Consider the following 17,552-nt stretch of genomic DNA (forward strand, 5'->3'; position numbering starts at 1 on the left):
GGGTTTCCCTCCAGTCTCTCTGCCCTGCACGGTCTTCCGTGTCCAACTCCACTGCGGAATTCTCCATTTAGTAACCTTCGGGAAAGTGTGGCTAGCACCCGGGGGGCACATCCCGGGCTCCCGGATTATGGGGCTCTGTCCGAGTTTAGCACGGGGGCGCGGGCCCGGCTCGCTGCATTCCCGCAGCTCCGGCTCCGCACCCGCCCAGGGCCGTCCCCACCGCTGATCGCGGCCACCGGAGAACCGCGGCCGGCCAGTGTTTCTCCCGGACTTCGCCTCCACGCCCGTCTCCACCATCTGTGAGGGCTCAGAAGCCGGCTGGGCGCCGGCGCTAGGCATGCTGCCCCCGCCCGCGTCGTGCGGCTCGTTAATCTAGAGCGCTGCCGGGGCCGGGCGGCGCGGGGCCGGGTGGGGGCCGGGCGCGCGCGGGCCGCGGGGCTCAGCTGTGCTGCTGTTCTCTCCGCAGGGACGGCGGCTCCCGGCTGGCGGCGGCGCGCCCCCGGGCTGTGAATGCGACTTGCCCCTCGGCCGCGCTCCCCGCCCGCCCGCCCGCCGGGACGTGGTAGGGGATGCCCAGCTCCACTGCGATGGCAGTTGGCGCGCTGTCCAGTTCCCTCCTGGTCACCTGCTGCCTGATGGTGGCTCTGTGCAGCCCGAGCATCCCGCTGGAGAAGCTGGCCCAGGCGCCGGAGCAGCCGGGCCAGGAGAAGCGCGAGCACGCGTCTCGGGACGGCCCGGGGCGGGTGAGCGAGCTCGGGCGCCCCGCGAGGGACGAGGGCGGCAGCGGCCGGGACTGGAAGAGCAAGGGCGGCCGGGGGCTCGCCGGCCGGGAGGCGTGGAGCAAGCAGAAGCAGGCCTGGGCCGCCCAGGGCGGGGGCGCCAAGGCCGGGGACCTGCAGGGCCGGCCCCGCGGGGACACCCCGCAGGGGGAGCCCCCGGCCGCCGCCCAGGACGCCACCGGCCCGGACCTCGCGCCCACGCCCGAGCCGCCCGAGGAGTACGCGTACCCGGACTACCGCGGCAAGGGCTGCGTGGACGAGAGCGGCTTCGTGTATGCCATCGGGGAGAAGTTCGCGCCGGGCCCCTCGGCCTGCCCGTGCCTGTGCACCGAGGAGGGGCCGCTGTGCGCGCAGCCCGAGTGCCCGCGGCTGCACCCGCGCTGCATCCACGTCGACACGAGCCAGTGCTGCCCGCAGTGCAAGGAGAGGAAGAACTACTGCGAGTTCCGGGGCAAGACCTACCAGACTCTGGAGGAGTTCGTGGTAAGAGGCCAGCGCCCGCCGGGCCACTTTGCACGTCCCACCGCGGGGTGAAACCTCTCTGTGCACTATGCGCCCCTGCTTTGAAGAAGAGGCGCGTTCTGGTTCTCAGAGGCGGGCAGCGCTGTGCTCGCGTCCCCTCAGCACGATCTCCCTGTCAGTGCGGAGGTGATCTCTAAAGCAGTGTGGCCGATCCACATTCATTCCTTCGATCTTCTGGTCTTCGCCTTAAAAGGGTAGGGAGAGGGTGAGGCCCGAGGCCCGGGAAGGGACAGCCCGAGCACTTATTGGCTGTACCGTTAATGTTAATCCACTGCTCCTAATTTAAAAGTGTTGCCGCTGAAATGCTCAACCTGTTTTCAAACACAGGGTAATTTGCCGTGCCATTTGGGATATATCCTTCAGCTAATGGCTAATTAAGGAAGACTAGTCATATAAATAAGCCATTTCCCTAGATTACGTGGTGGGGGGGATCATGCAGATGTTCTAAAAAATGAAAAGGCAAAGAAAATGCTTCCTCATTGGATGCCAACACACATAGTGGAGGGCAAGAACAAGAAGCCTAGTTTATGGTTAAAAATTGTTTTGTTTTAGGTGAGGACTAGTAAGGATATTAAAAGCGCTGGCCATCCCCCGAATGCCTACTGTGTGGCAGGCTTGAGGCTGCATTTTCCATGTGCATTACCTTAGTTAAACCTCATACCATGCCATGAGAGAGATTGTTACTTATGATCTCCAGTTGATGGAGAAGAGGAAACCGAGGCACAGAATCTTTAAATAACGTGGTGAAGGCAAAGTAGCTGTTAAGCAGACTCCTGTGCCAGGCCAAGCGGGTTGTACTCCCCAGTGCCCGCTTTCCCCATACATTCTATGTGAAACAAAAGCCCAGCCCCACTGGGGCACAGGTTTGGATGGAGATACTGGCCCGTGCATGTGCTGGCCCCTTGGGGAGCTCTGACAGCCTGGCCTCTCACTGGTGGCCTGGACAGAAATGCAGAGCCTTCCATCTGGACCCCCACCCCACTCCCACCGCCAAGGGAGGCTCAACCTATGGCCTGCTGGACGTGGCCTTGCTTTGGCACATGGGAGGTTTCCTGGGCAGAAGGGGGCATCCTGGGGCCTGCAGCTCCCCCCCAAGCTGAGCAGAGAAGGCAGGAGTCCCCCAGAACCCAGCCTCTGAGATCTGCACATTCAGGAGATGCCCAGGATGTGAGGGCACTGAATGAATTTCAGGAATAAGTCCCCAGGGTTGTAGAACTAGAAAGCCGGGAAGGACGGATCTGGAGATAAGGTACAAAGTGTAGAAACAAGGCTGGGATTTAGAGTCAGGGAACATGGGTGTCCATCCTAGCCTTGCCACTAACCTGCTGCGTGATAGCCACAAAGCGCCTGTCCCCTCTGGGGTTCTTTTTCCTCATCTGCAAGCTAAGGGGCCAGCTGAGTCTGGTTGCAGCTCTCCCAGCCTGAGGCCCTGAGTGCATCTCCAGGCCCGCCTGGTTAGCACAGTTGTCCACTCCGGCCCTTTGGAGAAAGAAAGACAAATTTGTTGAGAAACTCATATGAACCAGACCCTGACCATATACCCTGAGTGCGGTAGGAACCCTGTCCTCAAAATGCTCTCTGACTAGTGGGAAACATCTGCCTCTCCAGATGTTTCGGTGTGGAGGCAAAGGTCCTGGCAAAACCCAGAGGCAGGACCTTCCCTGTCGGCCTGGGGCAGGGCTGAAGGCGTGGGCCCAACAAACTAAATCTCTTGAGTTCTGGGCTCGTAAGAAAATCTAGGAGTTGCGAGAACAAATGCAAGCCGTTAGTTTTTAACTAAGCACGTTTATGGTTCACACTGTATGTAGTTTTATAGTCATTTCCTAAAAGAGCCTGGTGAAGTCGGCTGAGGAATTATTGCAGTTTTGATCTAAAAAGCCAGAACACATCACCGGGTGGCCATTCATCGACCTGAGATGGCAGAGAGAAGGGAGAATTCAAACTTCTGTTTTCGTAACTCACCGCCAAGTGCGGGCTGCCAAGAAACTGTCTTTGTGTGCAGGGATGGGGAACTGTTTTTCAAAAACTGGTGGTCAGTAAGTAGACTGTGTTTCAGGCTCTGGAGATGGCAGATGTTAGAGCAACAAACGGGAGATTGGAAGGATTATCATCCTGGGAAGAATTAAGGTAGCAGTGAACCTATTTTTAGAGTATTAAGTGCATCTTCCATCTTCAAGTGACACTTCGTTTTTAACTTTCATCCAATCCTGACGGGCTGCTAGGATGTACACGTGCATGAATGTTGCCCAGCTGCTACAAATGTTTGATTATGTGCTTGCTCCCGTGATATGCACAGCTTCGTAATGATTTCAGTGCCGTGCGTCGTACATACCCTGCTCCTTCATTTCTCTTACCGTCAGGAAAATTCTAGGCATTTCCCTAAGTCACTGTGCCTTTGTGCATGTCATTTCATGTCTGTGGTTTTGTTTCCTTCTCTGTCTGAGGAAGGATGCAGCACTCTGTTGGGGGTGTCAGAAGGATGACCTAGAAGGGCGGGCGTACGGTCAGCGGGGAGCCCGGCGCCGGTGGGAGGGCGGTTCTATGGGTTGCAGTCATGCAGGATCCTGGTGCTGAGCGCCAGGGCACAACCAGTGTTCACCTGCCTGCTCGGACTATTCTGGGCTTCCGGGAGAGAGCCACCGAGTCTGTGGTTTGCATAGCACAGCGCATGGAGAATGGAAGAGGAAAGCATTTGCTGTCTGAAGTGCTTTGCTCTTCTGTGAAGCAGACGTAATTGATCTGGAGGCTGTGGTCCAGTAGGGTCCTGCTTGGGAAGCTGTTTACCATAGCAAGGAGGGAGGTGACAAGGAGGCCAGCTCTGGGCCTCCTTCCTTGGGAGGCACACAGACACTTAAACCATCTGCTCTCTGCCTCCCGAGAGAGGGGAAGCTCCCGCTGGAGGCTGGGTGCTCACTGTGGGCATCTGAGAAGCAGGCAGAACTGCAGATCCTGCCCCGTGCCTGGGATGTGCGTTTGGCCCCAGGGAGGGCTCAGCCTCTCCCCGTCGTCCAGTGCTTCTCTTTCCTGGACACGTGGCTCCCTGCCCAGTTTTCACAGTCAGTTCTGTCTTTTCCTTTCCCCCCGAGCTCCCAAACCCATGACAGCCCCCGTTCCTCACGGCCTGGTTGATCTCAGCCAGATGTCAGCAGAAGACCTCACTGCTTCCACGGGATCCCATGAGGCTGCTAGTAATAGAATCCTATCCGCATTTTTCTGGGGATATTTGCAACTTATTTTGTATATGCAAATAAAACCATAGTTACTGGTAGAATTTTCTCCACTGCCTCTCAGATTATACCAAGCATCCTGTTCATCACATTAGACCAGCAGGTATCCAACTTTGAATAAGGAAACCTGTCTGTCGGTTTATATTTTTTATACCTGAATGGTATTTTCGTGTGCTGTCTGCTTCCTAGGGTCTATTCATTCACTAGGGTTGGCATAACAAAGTAACAGACCAGGCGGCTTAAACAATACAGATTTATTGATTCACAGTCCTCCAGGCTGGAAGTCCGAGATCAAGGTGTGAGCAGGGCTGGTTCCTTCTGAGGCCCCTCTCCTCCATGTGCAGACGGCCGCCTTCTCCCCGTGTCCTCACCAGGTCCTTCCTCTTCGCGTCTGTGTCTGATCTCCTCTTCTTATAAGGACGCATGTGTCCTCTTCATATCAGATTGGGGCCCACCTGTATGACCTCATTTTAACTTAATTTTCTCGGTTAAGACCCTGTCTCAAATTAGTCACATTGGGAGGAACTGTGGGGTAGCACTCGAACACGTGGATTTGGGAGGGGGGACACGATCCAGGCTGTAACGTAGCTCTAACAGGTGTCAAAGGCCAGAGTTGACCTCATATGCATGAGCCCAAGGAGATACAAGGAATGTGGGGTAGGGGTGGGGGAGGCTTCATCAGCAAGTATGGTTGAAGAAAGAATTTACAAAGAAGGCCCAGAGTGATTGGTGATAAACTCCATGCCTGAGAAGCAGAGTGAGGCAGCCACCCAAACCACTCTGATGCTGTGTGTTTTCCATTCTGAGCGCCGCGTTAAGCACTATTGTACTATGTTTGCTGATTGGAGCTGTGCATCGCATATAACCAACGGGTGGCTGTCAGGGGCTCTGCGGAGCAGTTTCAGATTCGCCCCTGATGGCTACCGGGCAGGCCAGCAGCAACCCAAATTTGGAATTTACAATTTGAGCAGCAAAAGTTGTTCCCCTTGTGGGGGCCTCCCGCTCCCCTGGGGGACCATGAAGCTAGGAGTGGGGTCTGCAAGCTTGTTTCCGCATTTTATAGAACCCAATCAATTTATACGACTCTTTCGGCTGGTGTGACACCAGTTCAGTCTGTCCGCGTGGCTCTCACAGTGACCAGGGGCTCTGACTGGCGATGGTGTCGGTCTTTGAGGAAAAAGGGAAACTGAATTATTAATACGTACTGCTCGCTCGACTGTCTTTCAAAGTGTGAGGACTGTGGAACCAGAAGCAGTTGGACGGAGATCCACAGGTGAACCCAGGTTCTCCCAGGGCGTCAGTGTATGACCCGTGATTAACCCTGCTGCCAAGTCTCATTTCCAGAAGCTCAGTTATGAAAACAATTCTTCCATGAAATTTGGAATCAAAAGCTCCAAGTAGATCTCTATTGTAGTTACCAAAAGGTGCCAGCAGAGAGAAGGACACATTCATCATATTTTTCAGTTCCGTGGTATTTATTTTCTTTTGGCTGATGTCACTTAGCATAAAACAACACTGTTATTATTATTTACCTTTGCAAAGAAAACTGAGTCTAGCTGTGTAAAGCTAACGTTCTTAAGTCAGCCTGATGCTCGTGCTCAGAAGTTGCTACTTCTGAGTTTGTTTTGGTTCCGAGTCAGATTTTCTAAATTCTGGACTTCTCAGTTTCTGCCTTTCTGTTCAAAGCCATTTAAACAGTAACAGTTTTTTTTTTTTTTTTTTTTAATGTATTTGCTTTTTAAAAAGATTTTTATTTATTTATTTGGGAGAGAGAGAGCGTGTGCACACATGAGCGGGGTAGGAGGAGGGGCAGAGGGAGAGGGAGAAGCAGACTCCCCACTGAGCGGGGAGCCCGATGTGGGGCTCGATCCCAGGACCCTGAGATCATGACCTGAGCCAGAGGCAGATGCTTAACCGACTGAGCCACCCAGGCGCCCCTAAACAGTAACAGTTTTTTAAAAGGGGGAAGTCCATATGCTTTCTTGGGAACTTTTAGATGTGGTCAGATGTTGACTTTTAGGATTCAACCCAGTTAAGTAACTTGATCAAAGTCATGGGCGTAGTACGTGGTGGAAGCAGGATCTGAGTCCTAGACTGTGGCACGCTGATAATTTTGTGCTTCCAACTGCACCATCTTATGTCCATGACAAATGGTGATGTAGTGGTATCTTGTGTGTGACCGAGAGAATTCTAGATACATGAAGAAGGGAAAGCTCCTACAGGTTTAGAGCACCTGCCCCACATTTGTGTCCACTAAATGCTGGATCAACTTGGCCAAGTGTTTATTTACATGGATTCATGCTACATTTGACTCAGGCCATCTAGGACAAAATAAAGGTCTGTGTCCTTCAAAGTATGACATCTTGAGTTGGAATGAGAACAGAAACATTGAGTTCCTGGAGCTCCCTGAGGGCAAGGGGCAGCGGACAGAACAGTAGATCTCCAGACGTGGACAAGACCCCAGACCTTATCAGGCCCAGAGCAAGCAGACTGGTGTCCCAAAGCCAACTCCAGCCCAAGGAGGTGTTCTGCTTGGCTCACCACACATAAGACATTTGTTTGACTAGTACAGATATTTAACAAATGAGACGTTCATCTATATACCCAGATTGCCAATTTGCTGTCAAAATGGAATGATTCCAAATGGCAGTCATCTGCCAGAGCTGTGCTGGGTGGCTCCTTTCGAAGGGCATTTTCTCTCCAGCTGACCACATCCCCACTTGGCACGATTTATCCATGGTCCTACAGCCACATGGAGAGAGATGTCACTTTAGGAGCCCAGATCCTGTGCTGTCATGTCCCGCCTCTTCAGTTTGAGTCAGCATCTTCTAGAACTTCGAAGTCAGAGTACTTACCATCTAAAGATGTCTGGGTGGGCCATTTTCCTGTTGCATTCATGAGTCCCTTGGCAATTCTCTGACCTCCTTGCTTTCCAGTGGACCAGAGTGGAGAGTATCCTGATTATCTCTCCGTTTACGAAAAGTCAGTGAAATACATGTGAAAGCACTTTGAACCTAAGAATCTCTGAACAAATGAAAAAACAAAAACCAAAAAAGCCTGCAGCTAGGTTAGTGTGGTTTCTAGGGGGGTCCTGTTGAGTGTGCATCTTGTGGGAGATGACTATCCCCTAGCCGGGTGTTTGGTCCCTGGGAAGACTTCCTGCAGAGACTCGTCATCGGGGAGGGGCTCTTTGGGGCTTGCCTGTACATATTTCCTCAGTGGATGGCATCTCCGAATCTGATAAATCCCAACAAAAATCTAGTCTTGCTTTTTTTAATTCAGAAAAAATTGTTTTGCACAAATATTTGCCAAGCACTGGACAAGATGCTGGAGACATAATGACAAGCTTTGGAGTGCGTCCAGTAAACAGGCAGTGACCCAGGAGTGTGTGATGGGCTGTGAGGAGCATCATGGGGCTCTGCAGGGTACACAGGTGGACACGGCCCATCTAGACTCTGGGGCTGATGGTTTGTTTTTAAATGACCGAGCAATCCTGGGGCAGGTTTCTGGGGAAGAGATAAGAGTCTGTCACAAACAGAACAGTTGTGAGTTTGGGTAGAGGATACGGTTTTCCACCCCAGCCTACATACCCTATAGCCATCCTTCGTGGTATGGTTCTGACCACATAGCTGGAAATCCTTTTTTTGCTGCTTCTGTTCCAAGCCTGAGATCCTGCCAGCTGGATTTCACTTCTCATTCTATTTCTGTCGGGCACTGGGGTGCGGCCAGGACATGGAGTGCCTTTCGAATCTGTAGAAAAGGATGATGTCAGGCATCTGTCCATGGCCCTGCAAGTTCTCTCGGAAGCCCTAGGCCTGTAGAAAAGCATAGGGATGGAAAATTAAGATGCCATGTGGCTCTGAGCATTCCAGAAATGATTTTGCTTTAAACACGAAAGGACCACCACTTGCTTGCCTGGGAATATAGAAGAATGATAGCCTGAGAATCTACCACTTACCAAACTCCTGAAATCCCAGATACCATATAAAACACATTTTCTTAAAAGCACAGCTGAAATGGCGAAAAAAAAAAAAAAAGTAAGAGAAATTAATCCTCAGAGGTAGAATCTAGACAGGAAAGTCAGCCTTGCAGTGGTGGCCATCGGAGAGCGTCCCCTGATGCCTGGGACCCAGGCCTTGGGTCCTCGCAGCCAGGCTGGGGCACCTGACAGGCCCAGGGCTCCAAGGGGAGAGCATCAGATCAGGATGTGTCTCATAAGGCTGTGCTCCCCCGAAGAGCATGTACTGCAAGGGGGCAGTGCAGACAGAGTGCCCCGGATGGGCCTCAGGGCTGGGTTGAGCTGACAGGTTTGCTGTGAATATTTGCTGTCTCTAGTGCATGCACTCTCTTACAAGCATGAAGCCCATATTCATGCTTCCCTGAGTGGTCCAAAAAATCCAGGTGGGATATTTTTGTTTAAAGGGGCCACAGGTACCTGAGAGAAGCAAATGCTCCCAGGAGGAATGCACACTCCACCCAGGCTGCAAAGAATCCGCACAAGTAGTGTTCCAAGGAATGTGACAGCAGAATGAAAACCACGCACTAGTAGGGGTGTGTCATCAACAAGGGTCCGCCAAGACCAACATAGTCCAATAAGATGCAGATGTTGGGATATAAACGGAACTACTTAATATGCAAAAATATATATGTTGAAATAAACCGTATGGGTAAACAAAACAAGCATATTCCAAATACTAGTCAGCTTTGAAGAGGGTCAGGTAGAACTTGCATAAAGGAATGATATAATAGTTTGAATTAATATTCAGTGGGAGGTTCAACAGCACGTCAGATAGTTTATGGGACAATTCAGTGAACCAGGAGATAGATTTGAAGAAGTCACCCAGAGTGAAACACAGATGCACAGATGGATCATAAGAAGGAGATGTTTTGATTCGTGGAGGACAGGGAGAGAAGATTTAATATGGATCAGATCAGAATTCTGGAAGGGGTAGTAGGGAATATGGGAGAAATGAGGGGTTAGTGTCCCAGATGATCTACTTGAAACACAGTTATTTTCTGATTCAGGAATCCCCATGAATCTAAAGAAAGATAAAAAGACATCCAACCCCCTAGCCATATCATAGTGAGATTGCAGAGCACCCAATGCAAGAGATTTTCAGAGCAACCAGAGAGAAAAGACTTGGCCTGCAAAATAATAGTAACTATGAGTACGGCTGACTTCTTCTCAACAGTGGAAAACCCCAAACAGTAGGAGAACATCTTTAAAGAGCAAAGAGAAAAGAAGAGTTAATCCAATTTATGTATCCAGCAAAACTATCCTTCAGGAAGGAGCATGAATGAAGATATTTTAATTTATTTTTTATTTTTATTTATTTATTTATTTAGATTTTTTTATTTTTATTTTTCAACAGAGAGAGGGAGACAGTGAGAGAGGGAATGCAAGCAGGGGGAGTGGGAGAAGCAGGCTTCCCGCCGGGCAGGGAACCCGACGTGGGACTCGAACGCAGGACCCTGGGATCATGACCGGAGCCGAAGGCAGACGCTATCAACTGAGCCACCCAGGGGTCCGATATTTTTATTTTTTTTAAGATTGTATTTATTTACTTATTTATTTAGAGAGTGAGTTGGGGAGGGGCCGAGGGAGAGAGAGAATCTCAAGCAGACTCAGCACTGAATGCGGAGCCTGACCTGGGCCTCGATCTCACATCCTGAGATCATGACCTGAGCCAAAATCAGGAGTCGGATGCTTAACCAACTGAGCCACCCAATAGCCTCTTAAAGAAGATATTTTTAAACAAAAATAGAGCATGCCATCCAACAAACTGTTACTGAAAGAACTTCAAAATGCCATCTAAAGAATGAAATTCAGCAAGGAGGAACGTGACCCTGAAAGCCAAGCCACAGAGTCAAGAAGGAATGGAAGAAAACTCACTGCTCATTGAAGTGTAGACCAGTGGTTCTCCACTGGGGGTCATTCATGTTGAGGGGATGTTTGCAATGTGTGAGGACATTTTTGGGTCATAACTGGGGTGGGGTGGGAGGCCACTGACATCTGGACATGCTGCCCAAGTCCTACCATCAGGATGGAGAGCAGCCCCTGACAACCATTGTCAGGAGAGCTGGGGCTTAATACCCCATCTATAGACTACCTAAGGAGGAGGGTGGTCTCCAGGCTGAATTTTGAGTTGGGAACTTTATCCTTGAACACGCAGGAAATGCCACTAGATACAACGCAAATGTTCTTGGAAAAAAGTCATTGTGGGGGGCCCAGTTAGGCCAAGTCATGCCATAGGTGAGCAGTTCCAAAGGCCCCTCCTGCTTTCCAGGGCTGTTGGTCACGGACGCCGCCAAGCTCCCATCACCTGTGGATGTGTGCTCTTGCCCTTCCTGTGGTCACATTCAGATCACTTCAAGGTGATGCGCCCCTCTTGCTTGGCTCTTGGTACCGCTCTCGGTACCTGTGGTCCACGAGGTAGCTCAGAAGTAAATAGTATCGTCTCTACCAAAACCTACCAGAGGGACCGGTCCTTCTGTATGGTCCTTTTGCTGTCCCCATAGGTTGGCAGGCCACACTAACGTATTGCAGGTTTAGCTTTAAAAACAATTTCTGACTTCGTTCAGCTTTAAAAACAATTTCTGACTTCGTTCAGCTTTAAAAACAATTTCTGACTTCGTTCAGCTTTAAAAACAATTTCTGACTTCTATTTTACTTCCAAATCTCATGGGACTTTGGAAAAGGTATCTCAGTATCTCCGTAGAGGCTTAAAGCAGATAAAACACAAACTTAGTTTCCAGCAAGCTGTGACTCATTCATTAATTCCCGTTAAGGTGTCAGAAGTGTTATCTGTGTTCCTGGTCACACTCTTGAACAGGGACACAGAGCCCTCGGCCGGTGGACAGGCTGTTAGGGTGGCATCTCTGTCCCCGCAGCCACAGTGCAAGGAGTCCCGAGGTGGCCAGGATGCAGCGGTCCCTTGTCTTGTAGGGCAAGTCTGCCCTGCGCACCTGTGCCTCGACCCGCTGGTGGCCTCGCCATGTCACACACGCAGACACATCAGGGGTGCGTAGGTTGGAAGAGAAGGAAATCTGACAAGGCCGCTGCCTTTCCTTCGGCCTGTGCGAGCAGGGGAAGCAGGCAGCCTGAGGGACGAGCTGTGCTCTGATGTCAGCCTCTCGGCTCAGGTCAACTCCCACTGATGGCAGAGTTCCCCTCTGGTCCCCATACCCTCCAGGACGCCAAGGAAGAAAGCTCATCTTGCTCCCGGTGACAGCAAGGGGGCACCTGGCACAACTTCATGGTCCGCTCTCTGGCACCACGCTGCCTGGGCCTGAGCCCGAAGAGAGCTCTTCTTGGGAGAGAGCCCTGCAGTGTCTTCTCCACCCAAGCTGAAAACCCCACGGAAAGGGACTTCATTAACTGGAGACACGGCTGGCAGTGTCCTGTTGTAATTCCAGGATCCTCTGGAAGAGGCTCAGCTTCAGGAAGAATGCGGGGCCGACGGTGTGAGCCACCAGTGTCTGCCCGCCCGGGCTCGGGCCGTGGTCCAGCACCTTCCGGGTAATTGGCAGCTGACACACGCTGAACAGAGTTTCAGGGCAGCCAGACTCTGACCTCAGATGCTGTCCAGACGGGTGTCTGTGTGGCCACCTGATAGTTGGGGAGTGTGAGCCCTGTTCCTGGAGCCTGGCCAACTTTGGGCAGAAGAAGTGGACATACTCCTTTGGTCGTCTTCATTCCTCCCTGCTGAAGATGAGTATTATTACTGTCGTCTCAAACGAGGAATGCCAAAATGAGCAGCGCGGTTTAGGTTTCTTCTGGTGTGTGTGTGTGTGTGTGTGTGTGTGTGTGTGTGTGTGTGTGTGTTGGGACGAGGTATGCCCTTTGGTTTCAGTGTGTTGTTTTTTTCAAGTTTGTCACGGTCCCCACCACTCCCTATTGTGCACTCGTTCACCACCTTGTTTCCTTACCTGACAGGCCCCTGAAAAAATTGAATTTATGATCCTTGAGAGACCCGATCCCATGTCATGCCCACCTTTTATTTTATTTTATTATTTTTTAAAGATTTTATTTTATTTTATTTTATTTTTTTAAAGATTTTATTTATTTATTTGACAGAGAGAGCGAGAGAGCACAAGCAGGGGGAACAGTAGAGGGAGAGGGAGAAGCAGGCTCCCCACTGAGCAGGGAGTCTAATTCGGGGCTCGATCACAGGACCCCGGATCATGACCTGAGCCGAAGGCAGACGCTCAACGACTGAGCCACCCAGGCGTCCCTCAGGCCCACCTTTTAAAAGCCTACTCTTTGGAAGGCATTTAATTTTAGTCATTTATATATTAAGGGAGGACCAAGCTCTCTGTTTCTTTCTCACAGGGATTACTTATCTTTCACCCTTTACTCTAATTCTAAAACGAGGCTTTCGATCTTCCCATTTTTAAAACCAGAGAAGTTTGGCTTTAATGACATTTTTTACAGGGACATTATCAACCCGCTCTGCCCCCAGGTAGGTGGTAGAGCCCCATCGGGAACGTGTCCCTTCTATTAAGAGCTTAGTTTAGGAATCTGTGAATGAGCAGATCCTCTATTAAAGTAGCTCCACCAAAAATCTCAACGTCACCTGCTCCCGGGGTGGGCGGACAGAGGCCCCGTGTGGTTCCCGTTGCCTGTGGTCGTGGTGCCTCCTCTCTCCATGCCCTGCTCTGTGTGCAGAGGGCCGCGGGTTGGCCCACCATGAGCACATGTCTGCCTCCACCACAGAAACTGAGAGATGTCTCACCATTGTGGAGGCTGGGAGCTGGGTCTGGTTCTGTTGAAGCTCGAAGATGGCCGCCTCCACCCTGTGTCCTCCCACGGTGGAGAGAAAGCCCAGAGTGATCGCCAGGCTCTTCCTTTCCTTCGAAGGGCACTGATCCCCACCTTGGGGCCCCAGCCTCCTGACCTCAGCTCCTAACATCCCCTCCTCCTCATATCATCCCATTGGGGGTTAAGGCTCCAACCAATGAATTTTGGGGGGACACAAACATGCAGTCCATAACAGGAGGCTGGCATACTTCTGGCTGCATCTGATCTGACCATGTAATCAGGGCATTCCAGAATGTTCACCAGGTCTGGATCTTTAGCCCAGAAGAAATAATCTTCCTCATTTTTGTCTTAGCCACTCAACTGTTGGCCTCGGAGTGGAAGACGCCATGTGAACACTGCCAGCATTTTCCCCCCTCTCTTAGGTGAGATCCCACATGCTCTGTATTCATCTGAGGGAATTCATCACAAGAGGATTTGAAAGGCATTCTTAGACAGACGGTCTTGCCACAAGCTAAGCCGTAAAGAAGGAAAAGTCATTCCTTGATGTGGCGTTGGGTTGTCAGACTGTTGTATTGTTGATCTGGGCGGTAGGTGGGGTGGCTTTCTTCCCAAGACTGGAAGGCTGACAGCTTCTGGGGACAGTTCTTAATTAAGTCCCTTTGTGTGCAAATCCGCTCTCTGACAGAGAGTGGAAAGACAAAGAGAACAAAAAAATAATCTTACTCAAAGGGCTCGGGAAGCAGAAGCTTTCTTTTGCTGCATGGCCATGGGCTTGTGCTGGAGGCTGGAAGGGGGCTGAAGATCAAGCCCAATTCACTTCGGGGCGCAGAAGGGAGGGCGGAGGGGCACGCAGGGGTCCGGAGCCGTCCGTGCTGGCCTGACTGGCCGAGGGAGCCTGGAGGACGAGGTCCAGCAGGTGCCTCCGTGTCCCCGCTGGACCCTACTGCTGCCCCGTGTGGAGACGGAGCTTTGGGGTGCCTGGGCTGGTTGAATAAGACAGTTCCAGGTAAGGAACCTGAGGTAGCCTGGGGGAAAGATTTAGTTCGAGGCGACAGCACTGTCCCGGTCCCAGCGTCTTGCAGGGAGTCAGGCGAGGCCGGTGAGAGGCAGTGGGGTGAATTCAGTGCATTCATGACACTCATACAAGAGTGGCCAGGTGGTCCGACCGGACCCTGCGTTCAGGCTGCTGCTGGGACTTGCTGTGTGGTTCTTGACAATGCGCCAGACTTGTGGGTGTGTTTCGAGCCAGGAAAAAAATTTAAAAAAGCACAGTTGAAAGGCAGCGCTCCTGCATTTTTCTCCAGCTCCCAAATAACACAGCTCCAGGCGATCGGAAGCCAATAAGACCTGGTAATTTACATAGATGCGGACTCTGTGATTTCCCTCTAAGTGCATCTTGCTAACAAGTGTGACACTGGGCACTCTGGAAACGGGCTCAGCCGCTGGGAAGGACGCTTCCGCCATCTGGTGACGGAAATGTGACAGTGACTTTTGGAGAAGCTGCTTGTCATCCGCCCCGAAGACCGCTGTTAGTGACCGGCCTTTTTGCTTTGGTGCCTCTGGCAACTTGCAGCTTAAGTCATTAATTCACCATCATCAGATTAATTCCGTAACAGGGTCAGGATGTGTGAACACGACTCAGATGTGCAAACACCGAAGTACTGCGCCTTAGCTTTCGAAGGAGTCCTTCTGTGCTGTGACTCCCCACATCTGATGATGATGGAAAGCGTGGTCCTTTGAGGTCTTAGGAATCTCATCATTTTGGGGTAATTACTCAGCGCTGCAGGATTTCTCCCCTTGGAAGATGTCTCTCATCTCTTTTTATTCTTCCCAAGGTGGTGCTGGGAGCTCACGTAGCCTCTTGGCTTTGGGAAGCGCACCTTGTCCCGTGTAGAGGGGGCCTCCTGTGCCAGGTGCAGGGCCTCCCGTGTGGCCAGGAGGGGGGTGTTGTGCTGCCCCCCGGGGCTGTGGCTGTGGGCTTCCCTTCTGCTCTATGCTGCTGCCCCATCCCCAGGCTCTCAGGATCCCCACTGGGCTGTCTGGCTGTGAGGTCCCCCTGCTCCAGGTCCCTCCCCGTCTCTATGGCCGTCCCATCCTCCTCACCTTCCTTAACCATCTTTCCTCTTATTCCAACCAGAAGCCACAACTTTGCCTTGAAATTTCTTACTATGTGCACATCTCAGTCGGCGTCTGTGACTTTCTTCCATTCTGTTGGTTTCTCTTTCACTCATTTATGCCTCAGCCCCCTAGCCAGACTGAGCACTGAGGCGAGTGGTGGAGATTTTTCGTATCTGTCCTCAACGTGCAGGATTCTGCCGGGCAGGAGGCCTGGGGGGTTGCACAGAGGATGGGGTCTGGCGATGGGACCCGGGGAGGACAGTCCTGGTGTCGCTGTCCCAGGACCTGTGTGTCCATCATTCCCAGTCTGTGAGTTGCAAGTGTCCAGACCTTGTATCTTCCGTGTGCGGATTTGAAAAGAAGTTTGTCCATTGGCTGAGTAACAGAGTCTGAATCCCCAGCTGCTCAGTACAAATTTGAGCTCTTTAAAGGCAAACCTGGCAGACAGGACAGTTAGAAAATCTGTAGCAGGAAGAGCACTTGTGACATCTGTCCCCCGAGTTCGGGACTCGACTCCTTCAGAATCTGGAGGCTCTGCTTTCTGATCTCAGGCATGCATCGAGCTCCTCAGTTCCCAAACGTTGGTTTACACATTCTCGGGTCCCTTCTGCAAAGTCGCTGCCTTAGCGTTCACGTCCCGCTGACGACCGAACCTTCTCTTCCATCTGTGGATCACATGTGTCCTCTAAATCCCGATCCCTCTCAGGGGAGAGATTCGTCTTTGTTCCCTCGCCTCCAGGTGTGGGGGTCTGATCCTGGCGCAGCTGTTTGTGAGGCGCTGAGCCACTCTTCCTGCAAGAAAGCTGGGAGTTTTATTTTTTGTGTTTTTCATAATGGGCCATGCAAGTTCATTTCAGCTCTTTCTGGCCATCTCTTTCTCGACTCCATCAAGATCTAGTGAGCCTGGATATTTGCACTGGCTCAGTAACCGTAACAATCCCAGACGTGACGGAGACCTGGCCCTAGTTTTGAGTTGTCCCTGAATCGAGTTGGCTGCTCATCCACAGCCTGGGATCGGGGGTCTCGGTGCCGGAGAGTCTCTGCTCTAAGCCAGCGCGCCTGGGAGAATTCAAGGGGTTTGGAAGGAAGGGAAGCACGGGCGGGGGTGGGGGGTAGGTAGAAGGAAGTCCAGATCTCAGTGTCCTTCTTTGTTGTCATATTAATCTTACTTCATGTCATTGCAGCGTCCAACAGTTTGGGGGTTCTCAATGGAACACCTCTGCCGATGGAGGAAACCGAAATGGGGAGAAGATTTTATCTGATGGTGAATGGTTTTCTTTGTGAAGGTTCTATGCTCTTAGCTCCTCTGCTCTTTCTTCTCTGTGTGGAAATTAATCCCATCTATGAAAACGTTACAGTTGTTCGGGGATGTTCTGCCTCCCAGTTGTCTGTTCCTAAGGAAGCATCTGCATCCAGCCTGGAATTGCCCCCTGACCACGAGGACGCAGTGCATTTGGCGGCACGCGGGTGTCATGGCCCTCTTCCAGCAACCCCGGCAGAAAGTTCCAGATTGGCATATAGCGGTGGTTGCCACTGAGGCAACCGGATTCAGGTGACACATGGCATTGTCTGCCTCTCACCCAGCCAGTGGCCCTTTTAGGCAGCACAGAACAGGAGGGTGTGTTTAAGCTGGATTTGAGGAAAGAAGGCGGGTCTTCTGGTGCACGGGGAGCGAATCTGCTCTGTAAGAAGGATGGAGTGAGTTTCTGCCCTCCCGAGGGGAAAGAGATTTGGGACACAGACAAGACCAGGATTCCCTGTTCAGCGCACTTTCTGCAATATTTCAGAGCCTGGTCCTTCTCGTGGTGATAATGATTATAATCACGGTTACAAAATTATACAAGGCAGTGCTTCCTACAGATCGACACCTCATTGCAACTGAGTTCATTAATGTAAAATATAGGTGATAAAATGTAAAGTTGCTTACATACTCCTCGTTTAGAAGCGTCCCACTCAACCTCTGTCCCACTCTCGTATAGATCTTTAATATGTATGTATAGGGCACTCGACTTAAGCAATATCCATTTGAGTAGGCATCATTTCACATTTGAGAATTGTCTCACCTATAAATTATGGTTCCTGTTCCTGCTTATTTGTTTCAAAATAGGTGCGATCTTTATTTTATGGTCCTTACAGCCAACGTAC

The 17,552-nt window shown here is 51.4% G+C and overlaps 1 protein-coding gene across 1 annotated transcript in view; it reads left to right on the forward strand.

The window, feature by feature from the left end:
- The first annotated feature begins 544 nt into the window (after positions 1-544).
- The window catches only part of VWC2 (von Willebrand factor C domain containing 2), a 114,110-nt gene continuing 97,102 nt past the window's right edge, over positions 545-17,552 (forward strand). Inside the window, exon 1 of the mRNA XM_032430472.1 lies at positions 545-1,262. Within this exon, the coding sequence (XP_032286363.1) occupies positions 570-1,262 (693 nt within the window). The 5' untranslated portion in view covers positions 545-569. The remainder of the gene's footprint in view (positions 1,263-17,552) is intronic.

The sequence above is a fragment of the Phoca vitulina genome, unplaced genomic scaffold, assembly GCF_004348235.1.
Source record: "Phoca vitulina isolate PV1807 unplaced genomic scaffold, GSC_HSeal_1.0 scaffold44, whole genome shotgun sequence".
NCBI classification, from domain to species: Eukaryota; Metazoa; Chordata; class Mammalia; order Carnivora; family Phocidae; genus Phoca; species Phoca vitulina.